At 39.9% G+C, this 13,725-nt stretch overlaps 1 protein-coding gene across 2 annotated transcripts in view; it reads right to left on the reverse strand.

The window, feature by feature from the left end:
• CDYL2 (chromodomain Y like 2) overlaps window positions 1–13,725 on the reverse strand; it is a 248,763-nt gene that overhangs the window by 93,699 nt on the left and 141,339 nt on the right. The window contains exons 2-3 of one of the 2 annotated variants that reach the window (XM_069085877.1): window positions 4,864–5,455; window positions 4,523–4,672 (exon numbers count right to left, since the gene is read on the reverse strand). In XM_069085877.1, the coding sequence (XP_068941978.1) occupies window positions 4,523–4,672; window positions 4,864–5,455 (742 nt within the window). The remainder of the gene's footprint in view (window positions 1–4,522; window positions 4,673–4,863; window positions 5,456–13,725) is intronic. The other variant, XM_069085876.1, reaches the window with a different exon arrangement.

Genomic DNA, 13,725 nt, shown 5'->3' on the forward strand with positions numbered 1-13,725 from the left:
TCTCTCTCTCTCTCTCTCTCTCTCTCTCTCTGTCTCTCTCTCTCTCTTCCCTTTTTTAAAAGGAAACTGTTGACAACAATCTACCCAAAAGCCGCCATTCCCTGAAAAAGAATCTAACTATCACCACGCAAAAACAAGAGTTCCAAGCAGCCTCATGGGATGAGTATGCATTCCCTTTTCCTCTTTGAGACCAGGAGGAGGGTCTTACTTTCCTGCCACCGCCAAAACAGCGAAGTCACAATAACCACATAGAATTAACCACATATATATTATGGTTTTTAATAGCTCACAAAGCACTTTCATTCAACAAGACCTACTATATGCCAGATACCAAGTTAAACAAATTTGAAGACTTAGGTTCAAATCTAACCGCAGGCATTATACTAGTTATGTGATACTGAGCAAGTCACCTAACTTCTCTCTGTGCCTCTGTTCCTTGATCCATAAAATGAAGAAATTGGACTTGACTGCCTCTAAGGTCCCTTCCATTTTCAAATCCTTGACAACAATGAAATGGTCTTTGTATACATTATCTCCCTAGATTTTCAAAATCTGCCTATGATGAAGAGAGCAGTGGATATTTTATTTCCATTTTAAAACACTGAATAATTTGCCCAAAATCACACAGAGATGTATTGACCATACCAAGACCTAGATTCTCTTCATCCTTGATCCAATCTACTTAAACTCTTTCAGTCCCAACAATGTTGTGTGGTAGAAAGATTGTTGGATTTGAAGTCAGGGAGCCAAGTTAAAATCAAGTTTTTGTCCTTAACTGTGTGACCCTAGGCAAGTCACTTGATTTCTTTAGCCCTCATGAGCTTCTTCTTCTATAAAATAAGATGGCCTCTAGCATCCCCTCCAATTGGGATCCACCATCCTTCTCTGAATATTTCCCTCCTCAGTGCCCTTATGGTGTCCCTAGCTACTGAAGATCCATGCAGACTAGCCCACTGACTCACCCTTTCCCCCCAACTTTGGAGACACCGACACACCCATCTCTTCTTCCTGGAGGCATCAAGACATGGGACCACCCTCTTCTCCCATCAACACTGAATAAGGACCACTGCCGCCCCACCTTTCTTGTCCCATAGATAAAGACCATCTTGCCCTTCTCTCCTATAAGATATCAGAACATGGACCTACCACCTGACTAGTTTTTTCCCCTGCTGTGGCAGGGAGAAACAACAGTCCTTTAGTCCCAAAGAAAGGAAGGTAAGAGGATAAGTATTTATGTGGACCAGGTACTATATACCAAGTGATTCTTAAAATATGACCTTATTTGGGCTTCTCAACAATCCTGTGAGGTAGATGCTTTTATTATCCCCATTTTACAATTGAGGAAACTGAGGTAAACAGGAATTGAATCTGAACACAGGTCTTCCTGACCCTAGGCCTGGTACAATATATCCACTTTATCACATAGTTGCCTAAGTCAATCAATTAGACATTTATTAAGCACCTGCTATGTTCCCGGCATTGTGTTAAGTGATGGGAAAGCTTGGCTTAGAACTCCCACGCATCTGATCAGGAAGGGGCATGGGAAGAAGGTAGAAAAGAGATTTCAATAGGTATTCAAGGAGGAAGATAACCTTCTCTGTACAAAGGTGCTGTTGGGTCCTAACTGTACTGGGACCCCTTTTCTGGATTCCTTGCCAATGAAGGGAGAGCAGGATTCCCACAGGGCTCATCAGCTGTTGGGAAAAGGCATCATTAAAACTGACCCCTGCTATAGAGCCACATGGCAATCATGCCAACTTCTCTCCCCAAGAACAAGCCTAAAGATTCTTTAAACAAACAAATCTTGCACATGTTTGTACAAACAGTCTTGGTTAACCCATCCTTTCTTTCCTCGGCAGAAGAAGGAACAGGGTTATTTCTTGAAATGGAAACACCAGAGAAGCTGGGACACCTGTCTGTGTGACCACTAAAATAATGCTGGCTTCTTCAGTATTTCAGAGGGCCACGATCATGGAGGGTCCCTCCACTGTAAGCCTCCCCTGCCTTAGTAAACAGTCACAAAATCCTAATTGTGGAAGAAACCTTAGAAATCATATAGTCATGGGACCAAAGGTTCATGGATTTGAGGTAGGAGGGGAAATTGGAGGCCAATTAGTCCAACATCATTTTACAGAGAAGGAAACTGAGACCTAAGGAGGGTAGTGGTAGAGATGGGATTTGAACTCCGGTTGTCTAACTCTGTGCCTAGATCCCATTCCACTACCTTGGATTAGCTTCCCAGACTGTCTTCATGATGGTTTGTGGACAACAAAAGAATTCACCACCTGAAGGCAAATTTTTGATGATTTGATCCTGTGAATTTAGCTAGATTAAATGCACTAATCTTTCCATGGGCCTGCATGCAAAGACTTTCAGGTTTGGAAGGATTTCCAAAACTTAGGCTTCACACATAACGTTCAACAGCTCAGGTCCCCTCTGTACTATGATTAATTGTCCTTGTGAAGATTGCAGTCTAATAACAGGACTCTTCCTCCTCAGGGAGCTGTTTTTAAAGGGATAGATAGAACTCCTGTCCTCACAGAGTTTCCAGTTTAATGGGAGAGACAAAAGACCCCTCTTGAGAAAATTCCTCTTCTGAAGTGGAATATTGTCTTCTAAATGTTCAGCAAGACATTATGGGGGAAAATGAGGGTTGTCATCTGGGTGAGGGCAAGAGCTAAAGCCTTTGACCCCCTAGAAGTTCAGAGTCTCCTAGGTGACCTCCACTGGCCATTAGCTAGTCCTTGAATGAACAGGATGCTCAGAATAGAGAGGACAAGACTGTGGGGCCATGAAAGCTGATTTCAAATATTTAGAGTTGTCAAAAGAAGCCCTCAGGTCCAGCACTCTATACACGGCTCCACCTGGAGCCTAGATGACCACTTAGTCTGGCCTCCACTTCTGAGATGCAATATTTCACTAATTATCTCCCAGACAATGAGAAATCTGAATCGAGGATTATTTTTTGGAACCTCCAGTGAGAGTTCCCCGAATGCTCAAGTATGTCTTGCTGGACAATTATCCCACTGTTCTCTTTGATGTCCCCCAAACAAGGAACTCCATCTAAGCTGCAGACATCTCTCTGGCTGTCCCCCATGCCTGGAAGGCTCTCCCTCCTCATCGCCAACTAATGACTTCTGACCTCCTTCAAAGCCAGCTAAACTCCTTTCCCAGTCCATCTGAATTCTAGCGCCTTCCTTCCATTGATTATTCACTATTTATCCTGATTATACTGTGTTTGGACACAGCTGTTTGCATGCTATCTCCCCCATCAGACTGTAAGATCCTTGAGAGCAGGGACTGTCTTGACTTTTTCTATCCCCAGTGCTTACCAGAGTGCCTGGTACATAGAAGGTGCTTACCAAATGCTTATGGACTACTCTAACATTCAGTTTATTTGGAGACATTCCCCCTTGTCTTTCTGCCTCCCCTTCCACCCCAGCCTCATCCATCATGACCCACTACCTCCTCACCTTCCTTCTCATTCAGGGCAGCTTGATTTCACAGTTCTGCTCTATATAGACCACTCCACCCCACAGCAGGGTTTCCTGACTGATTAATACTTAGACCTCTGGAAATGAAACATAAAACTCTATCAACACAGGCAGAGGCACAGAATCGGGGGAAAGAAGGAGGAATTTATATAGCACCAACGGTTTGCCAAGTGCTTTTTAGAAATATCTCATTTGATCCTTACAAAAACCCTGTGGCATAGGTGCTATTATTATCCCCCTCTTACAATGGAGGCAAACAGGAATTAAATGACTTGCCCAGGGTCACACAGCTAGCATTTGAGGTTGGATATGAACTCAGATCTTCATGACCCCAGGCTCAGCACACTAACCTACCGCACCACCAGCTAGAACCTATGATCGATACAACTAGCAGTAAGCCAGGCCTCTTCTCCTCCCCAGGAATAAAGTGGCTGCTGTAGCCAGAGCAGGCTTAGGCCTTCATTCTCTAGGCACTCTCCTGTCTGTCTGGGGAGCCTCAGAAGAGGAGTCATAGGAATTCTGAATCTCTATCAAGAAGCCAGCTGCCTGAAACCCAAGCAGGAAGGTGTGAGTCAGGCTGGAGACTGGAGAACCACTCCTCAGCATCACCTGTACTGCAGGATTCTAGGAAAGACAGCTCTGCTGATGGAAGGCCAAATGACCAGGTATATGAGGATGGATCTGAAAAATGCACAGAAATCCTGGAGAAGAAAGAGTGTATGCCCTGCTCCATTCCCACCCCTGAAGGTCTATATTCCCACAGACCTAGAGTTATAACTGCACACACACATGCACATGCATATTCACACACGTACACACATACATACACAGATATGGTTTGCATGGGACCATAGGCACTGGGAAATTAAGAGAGGAGGGCTAGGCACTGTAAAGCTGAATGTTTTCCAAAGAGAACTCCCTCTTGCCGTGGTATAGACCCCTTGAGGACATACAAGCCCCTTGTGGCCACTGTGAGTGAGGAGCTTTGGAAAAGACCCCACTAAGCAGCATTACTATGGAGGTTTTACCATGGCCTTGGGTCCCTTGAAGTGCAGTCAGGAATTTCAGTTTCATTATACACCTTGGCTGGTGACCAGACATGTGCTTCAAAGGTTTGGCCTCCCCACATGCATACGTGTCTGTAACCAATGTGGGCCCATGACCAAGTCCACATGACCCTGGGTGAGAAAGATGAAGGGAGAATTACTGGCTGTCTGCACCACGGAGGGCAACCCGTCTAAAGGCTTTTTTTTCTCCCCACCAGGCTACTGAGGCAGCAGAACAATAGCTCGCCATTAAATGGCACTCTCTGTCTGCTGTGAGCACAAGAAAACCCAAGAGAAGGCATTTAAGCAGTTAACTCACATACCGATTCCATTCGCAACCACTGAGTCGTGGCTAACTTCACATTCGTTGGCTATCTCAGGCTCTCCCTCGGGCTCATTCAAATCCAAGTTGGGCGGGTGGGAGGCATCCCCAAAGTGTCCCGCATCCTTCTCATGACTGGCATCTCCATTCAGTATCCCACTGTGTGCCTTTTTTAATGGCATGATTTGCAAGCCACTGGGCGTAGTTCGGTAAGAAACAGTCTTGGCAGCCCTGTCCCCCCCTGACTGGGGCTTTGTGGAATACCCCTTTTTTGGTTTTTGGATGGAAGGGTTCATCCGTTTCTTTTTGTGGGAACTTCCTTTGCTCTTCCCTGATTCAGGTCTATGAGACAGTTTCTCTATTGGGGCTCCTCGGCTTTCTCTTAGGAATTTGGGGGTGTTGGTCTGCTTCCCAGACTTAATCCTCTTCTCTCTTGCCACATGGAGCCCATTAAATTCATCGATAAACTCTTCACAATGCAACAAATGATGCTCGGGCTCCCACGTGTCCTCATTGCTACCATAACCTTTCCATCGGATGAGATATTCCCATTTTCCTTTCTTGTTCTTCCTTTTGTCTACGATTCTCTCAACCTGAGATGAAAAGAGACAGAAGTTCAGAGTGTAAAAGTGATGTAAAAAGAAAAAGAAGTAAAAATCAACATACATAAAAACCAAGGTGCCCTCAGTGAAGATAAGCCTACTTCCCAGCTCTAGGTGGGGACACCTAATCCCCAAAGCCAGCACTGTCAACAATATTCAAGAAGGAAGATTTTATTTTAGGCCATAATTTAACTGATAAAAACGCCACTGTTATTTGCCTTTGGGACTCTGGAGGTCCTGCCAAGTTTGTCCCCATCATCCTCATCAGGCAAACAAGGAAATTGAAGTAGAGCAATCTTAAAGAAATTATCCAGTCCTGACCTTCCATCAGCTAAGAAAACATTTACCTACTTTGAATCATCCTCCCCAGAGCCAGAATGCCCAAAGATCTTGTCTCCTGTTACCTACGGCTTTCATGAAAGAGGTGCTTTTTGTTTTAAGTCATGATTCCTTAAAAAAAATGTAATTGGGTTTAACTTGAATGCACAACTGCTACCAACCAGAAAGGCAGGTGAATTAATGGAAGCTGATGGCTGCCCACCTCTTGACAGATAGGTGATGGGCTCAAGGTCTAGAAATAAGTTTTTGGATAAAGCCAATATAAGAATTTGTACTATTTTACGATGCATATTTATTATAAAGGCTTTATTTTTTTCCTTTTATCTTCCACGAAAGGATGAAAGGCAAAGTAGGAAAAAGGAAAAGAAAGAAAAGTGAATTGTTCAGGCATCTTTAAAGAAAAATGCAGAGAAGAGAAAGGAAAGAAGGCCAGAAAGAACCACAGATGAGATGGGCAGTATTAAAAGTTGTGTGTTGACCTGATGTATTTAAAACGAAAAGTCAGCTGTATTTACTAGAGATCTGTTGCTTTCCTATCTCACTATGTATATGGAGATGTCTGTTTTTATTTGGTATTTGTTAAGGTCAGAATAAAAATAAGTTAAAAACAAAAACAAAAACTAGATGGATGCTGAGGGACAATGTATTTGTGAACCCAGAGGCTTCTTTACCTACCTTTCCCCCCTCCCCCCCTCTAGAAGCCATCTGGGAAATGGGTAGAATCGCATATATTTGAGAGAAGGGAGTAGGAAAGAATCCCAAGATTGCAGGACCTGTATGTAGCTAGCAGTGTTTTTTATAAAATCACAAAAACTTCAGCCTCGCCTTGTCCATTCCTTCTTTCCTTCCTCATGGTCAGAGTGGGTCCAAGAGGGACCTGTCATTTTTATCTTTTCTCTAGGTAATAAAAAGATTATATATATATATATGTATGTATGTGTATAAATATACATATATGTGTATGTATGTGCATAAATATACATATATGTATGTATGTGTATAAATATACATATATTTATACATATATAAAATCTATTTTTATTATATATATACTGCTTACTATGCCTCAAGCACTGTGCTAAGTGCTTTACAATTATTATCACATTTAATAATATAATATTTTGTTATTCAATTGTTTCAGTCATATCCAACCCTCTGTGACCACATTTAAGGTTTTCTTGGCCAAGATACTGGAGTGGTTTCCCATTTTCTTCTCCAGTTCAACTTTACAGATGAGAACACTGAGGCAAACAAGGTCAAGTGACTCACCCAAGGTCACACAGCTAGTAATAAGTATCTGAGGTCAGATTTGAACTCAGGTCTTCCTGACTTCAGACTGAGCACTCTATCTACTGCACTAACTATAAATGCCCTTTCTTTTATAGTTAGACCAGGATTTTTAACCTTTTTTCTGACATGGAGTCCTTTGGCCATCTAAAGAAGCCTATGGACCCCTTCTCAGAGTCACATTTGTAAATATATACAACAAAATATATAGGCTTACCAAGGGAACCATTTATACTGAAAAAGTTATAAAAATATCTTTTGAAGTTCATTGCACTAAGATCCAGTGCTAGAATTTCCCTTTAGTTTGGGGTCTCTTCTTCCCCTCCGGGGGATTTTTGAGGCTGTGTCTCAGTCTTCTCTATCTCAAAAAAATAAGAATACCAGGAATTCTCTTTGGATCTAGTTATCTTATGATATCTAATGATTTTTCTCCTCCCTTTGATGCCCCAGAAAGCCTATCAATGTTACTTCCTCAGGACAGGAAGGGAGATAGATTTCTTCCCTTTTCCATCCCTTTCCCTCATACCCTGCTCAAGCTATGTTCACAGTGGATAGAAGCGTGGCTGTTCCTGCAGTCACCTGCAGCATCTTACATTACTGTGCTGTTTAACATGCCAGTCCTGAATGGAACTGGAAGGTCACACACGGGGGTGAGGAAGCTAGCGACCCAAATGCCTTATCAAGGAATGTAGAGCCACCCTCCCAAACCAAGAAAATAACTGTTCTCTTCCTTAAGACATAGAATAAATTATTTAAATCTGTTACTTGAAATACACTAGAAATGCAGTAGTAGTTAAAAAGATTCCAGCCAACATGGGTGTAAATGGGAAAGGGCTGGTCAAAAGACCTGAGTTTCAGTTTCAGTTATGACACATTCTCCCTATGGACAAGTCACATATTCTCCTAAGCCTCAGTTTTTCCATATGTTAAATTAGACGAACAAGATGAAAGGCCTTAAGAGAGCCCAGCTCTCCCATAAACACCCCCAACGAAGACACATAAGGTAATCAAATCAAGTCAACAATCATTTATGAAGTACCCGCTGTATAACCAGCACTGTGCTAACATCTAGGGACACAAAGAAAGGTAACCAGCCCCTGCTCTCAAGGCACTCCCTGTCTTACAGGTGAGACAACAAGCAGACAGCTATTTGCAAAGAAGATAAACACAGGAGAAACTAGAGATAATCTCCTAGGGAAAGTGCTAACATTAAGCGGGAATAGGAAAGACTTCCTGCAAAAGGACACTGGCAAAGATCCGAAGGAAGCAGGGAGGCAGAGATAATAAGGGAGAGCATTGCAAATGAATGAATGTCTAGCTAGGAAGCGAAGTGTTTTGGGGAGAGCAATGAAAAGACCAATGGATGACCAAGTATGAGGAAGGGGGTGAGGTATGAGGAAGACTGGGAAAGTAGAAAGGGCCAGGTGATGGATGGTTTTATATTTGATCCTGGAGGTAAAAGGGAACCACTAAAGTTTATTAGAGGCATCTAATCCAGGAGTCTCAGTAGATAGAATGCTAGGTCTGAAGTCAGGAAGACCTGAGTTCAAATCTTGCCTCAGATACTTACTAGTTATGTGACCCTGGGCAAGTTACTTAACCTCTGTTTGACTTAATCCACTGGCGAAGTAAATGGCAAATCACTCCAGTATTTCTGCCAAGAAAACTCCACGAACAGTATGGTCACAAAGAGTCGGACCCAATGGAACAACTGAACAACAGAGTTTATTAAATAGGGAAGGGAAGGCTGACATGTTCAGATTTGAGCTCTAGGGAAATCACTTTGACAAGTGAGTGGAAGAAGGATGGGAAAGCGGAGAGATCTGAGGAGGAGAGACCAGAAGGCTACTCCAGTAGTCTAGGAAGACGTGATGAAGATCTGCACCAGGGTGGTGACAGTATCCGAGGAGAGAAGGGGGCATATATGAGCGATATTGTGAAGATGGAGTAGCCAGATCAGATATGTGGGGTGGGACAGAGAGGAGTGGAGGACGACACTGAGGTTGTATGTCTGGGTGATTAGAAGGATGCCAGTGCCCTTGACAATGATAGGGAAATTAGTAACAGGGAAGATTTTGGGGGGAAAAGATAATGAGCTGAGTTCTGGACATGTGGAGTTTAAGATACTATGAGATAAGTCATTTTGAGATGTCCAGTTGAGGATATAAAACTCAAGGACCAGAAAGAGGTAAGGACTGGACTAATAGATCTGAGAATCAAATAAAACATAATCAAGGACAATAAAGAGAAAGACTTATAGGCCCCTCTAGTCAATCAGGGACTGCATAAGAAAGTGTCCAGAAGTCCATGCATGTTCACAGAGGGCACATGCCAAGGGAGGTGGAGGCCAAATCAAACCAGACAAATAAACCAGGCTGGATGATGCTATTAGGATCTTGGGTGCAGGCTGCTAGAGCAAACATGTAGGGAAAGAGCCGGCCCCTAATAGGTTCAGGGAGCTGGGCAGTGCTACCCTTAAGGCATTCAAAGGCACAGCAAGAAAGTCACAGTCAGTGCTGTAGAAGGCACCAGGCTTCCCTTCAAGGGAAGGAAACCAGTGTTTCTGAGCCTTTCAAAAGACCATGAAGCAATTATTGCTTTTGTTTTGTTTTGTTTTTCTATCAAAGCCACAGTGAGAGACAGGTCAAACTACTGGCTGGTGGCAGGCCCATGCCAGGAGTCCTCCAAGGGAACTCAGATGAGCATGTCACCTACATCCCACCCCCAAAATGGAAATGGAGAGCAGAATTATCAGAAAGCAGACTCCAACAATATGTTGTTAGGAAGAAACAGACCTGAAAGATTAAGAACCATTTGTACTAAAAATGAGGGGCTAGAGTAGACTTTATTACGCTTTAGGTGAATTCATCCAGGCATGAATAATAACCATGACCAAGTCATAGTGAAAAAATAGATATGGCAAAAAGAAACATATGCAGGGTACCCATATTATGTTTAAAAGTACCATAGATAACAAAATAATATCTGTATTTATCTATCTGCACCAAATGCATATGCACCAGATGCCAGTGCACCTAAGTCCTTAAAGGAAAAGCTAATTGAACTACAGAGACACAGCAAAACTAAATATTAAACGTATTTTAAATGATGGGATATTAGGACTAGTCAAGAAACATTAGAATACTAAACAAGGCGCAAACAGAATTTTAGAAAAGTTGGATATGAGAGATCTCTGGAAGTCACTGAGTGAGAATTTATAAATATTTCTCAGTTGTCCCTGTACCAAAAAATTGACCATAAATAGCTCATAACCAAATGCAGAAAAGCAGAAATGGTAAACATATCATTTACTGACCACAAGGCAATAAAAATTATGATCAATAAAGGACATTTGAATAAAGGATTCAAAGTTAAATGGATACTAAATAATACAAACCTAAAGGCTGTGGCTCAAAGAAAAAAATTATATAAACAATACATAATTTCATAATGAAACAACATGCTATAACATTTGAAATACAGCCAAAGCAAATCATTAGGAAAAAATGTATTTTCATCAACAAAAGAAAGAACAAATCAATGATTTGGTCATGCAAACAAACAAACAAACAAAAAAAGCAGTAAATCTCTATGTTCTTCAAAAGAGTGTTAAACATACACAAGAAAATTTCTAAAAATCAAAGAAGAGATAAACTTTAAAACAAAAAAGCTATTAAATTGATAAATAAAAGAAGATATTTTCTGAAAGGAGAATTTGCAACAAATAAAGAATAAATAGAAGAAAGTATAAGGGACTATTTCAGCCAATTATATTCAAACAAAACTTGTAAATGAAACAGATGCTTTCAAAAATATAAAATACCCAGATTAATAATTAACTAATATGCATTTATAAAGTAAGTTACAAATACTGTGCTAATTTTTGGAACAGAATAAGAAATAAAGAGCTCAAGTAACCCAATCTTAGAGAAGGAAATTGAAAAAGGAGTAAATAAATTCCAAGAAAAAAAATGTGTATTCAATCAAATGTTCAAAGAGCAATTAACTCCAACTGCAAAAATATGGAATATCTCTTCCCAAATCCCTTCTATGAGATAAATATAGTCCCCAAAGATAAACCTGGGAAAGATAAATAAAACTACAGACCAATATAGAACCAATCAGGAACAGGATTTGCTCTGTGGTATATTTAAATATCTTTTAAAAAGAACTCCCCTAAAATCATTAACCCAAAATATGTTTTAGAAATGGAATGGTGTATATTGCCTTTTATTTGAGTTAATCACTTAGAGTTGCTTCCAGCCCTTCTCAGATTTTTATCAAACATAATTAGGGAAAATGTTAAAAGGTTAAAGCTATGCAATTTATGAAATAAGACTGCATGTTTATGTGCTTCAAGTGATCTTCAAGTTTTACTCATTATGGGACTGTGGATGCATGATCTAAATTTAAAAGGTCATGTCATTATTAAAAATACAGAAAAGAAGATATACATTTCATAACTCTGGGTGGCAGAGAGTTCTTAACCAAACAAGGGACACAGATAATTGCAAAAGATAAAATGGGCAGTTTTAATTAGATAAAATTGGGGTGAAAATTGCAAACAAAATCAATCAAATTAAAAGAAATACAGTTAAAGAGTTAACTGGAAAAATTATTTGCTGTAAATACCTCTGATAAATGTTTGATATCCAAAATATTTAGGCAATATACATATATATGTGTATATACATATACATCACATACACATACATATGTACATACATATACACACATAGACATATATATATATATATATATAAATACACACACACAAGAGCCATTCACCAATAGATAAGTGGTCAACAGATATGAACAGGCAGCTTTCAAAAAAAAAAGTATCAATAACCATATAAAAATGTTCCAAACCACTAATAAGGGAAGTATAAATTAAAACAACTCTAAGATTCCATTTCCTATCCATCAGATGGGCAAAGATAAGAATGACAAAAAAGAAACAACAATTGTTAGAGGAGCTGTAGGAAAACAGTAATATACTGTTACTGAGGGTGAAACTTAGTTTGACCATCCTGGAAAACAGTTTAGAATTACGCCCAAAGTCATTAAACTATATATATATACACACATATATATATATATATATATATATATATATATATATATATACACATTTCCCCAGCAGTTCCACTGTTAAGCATATGTCCTAAACTCAGAGGAAAATTTATTATTTTATACACACACACACTATGTGTGTGTGTATATATATATATATATATATATATATATATATTATAGCAGCATTTTTTGTTGTAGCAAAGACTTGTAAAGAACATGAATGATGTTCAATTGAAAAAGAACTAAACAAACTGCAAGTCACTCAACAAACTTATTAAGCAACTACTATGGTAAGAAACATGTTAAGCACTGGGGATAAAATGCAAGGCAACATTGTATATAGATATAAATTATGAAAGGGACAGATTCAGAGAAACCTAGAAAAATCTGAATAAATAGATATTTTGTAGGTCAGGGAAGTGTGATAGTGATCCAAAAGTTAAAAAGAAGAAAAAAGCATTAATAAAACATTTTAAGGCCACATGGCAGAGAGCAGAAAATTATATGAGGTCCATCATTTTAAATTTAATATATGCTTTCTGAAAAAAACAAGTCATATATTTAGATTCATTTTTATATATAGCCATTTATCTGTTCTTTATATGTGGAGTGTTCATATTTGTCAAGTTCATAATGAAAAAAACAATTCACAATTTTTTTAAAGGTGTTGGACCTCTGAGGACTTTCTTGTTCCAGCTTCCTATAGGTATGATCTGTGTACTGACTTTGTCATTCCTAATTCATGTTCTAATTCATGATAATTATGACTCAAGGACCTTTCTGGGCCACAATTCACTTACCTGAAAAATTATTGCCCGAGACCAGAGCCCTGCCATCTCTGGCTTCCTTCATCCTGTGATCTAAGTTCCCTTTTGGTTTTCACTTTCTCAGAACCTAGGTAAGTTTTAAGATGGATCTTGAAGGCTGGTCAGAATGTCAACAGGTAGAGGTACAAGGAGGGCATGAACAGCGGGAATGAAATTTTGGAAATATAACTGATTATGGATCACATGGAGAGAATACAAGGCTCCTTTGACTGGAGTGAGCTTCATTAAACAGCAGAAAAAAACCCCACAGGATTTAGGAAGTGAGAGCACCTGGTTCTTCCTGGTGCTGTTATTATTTATTATCTGTGCGGTCTTCCGAGGTCACTTCCCATTTCTAATGAAACCTGACTTTATCTACAAAAGGCAATATTTATACTCCAGGTTTCTTCATCTCTTTCCTACCAGACCCTTGGACTCTGCCCCTCAGAACCTGGGCTCTGAGAGGTGTTTTCATCTCATCTGATTCTGTACACAGACCTCTAAAACTGCCTGGCCATCTCCAAGCCTCCTCTCCCATCCCCTCTTGCTTTCTCGATCCCCTTTTGGTATTGTCCTCTCCCACTCCACCCCATTCACCTCCATCAAAATGTAATTTGCTTTAGGATGTGAATTGTCTCACTAGTCTGCCTTTGAAATATCAGCATTTAGTATAGCAATGGGTAACACTGTAAGATCTTAATACATGCTATCTATCTATCTATCTATCTATCTATCTATCTATCTATCTATCTA

This window comes from Petaurus breviceps, unplaced genomic scaffold, assembly GCF_028583685.1.
Source record: "Petaurus breviceps papuanus isolate PSGF00001 unplaced genomic scaffold, PetGlider_PUasm1.0 176, whole genome shotgun sequence".
NCBI lineage: Eukaryota > Metazoa > Chordata > Mammalia > Diprotodontia > Petauridae > Petaurus > Petaurus breviceps.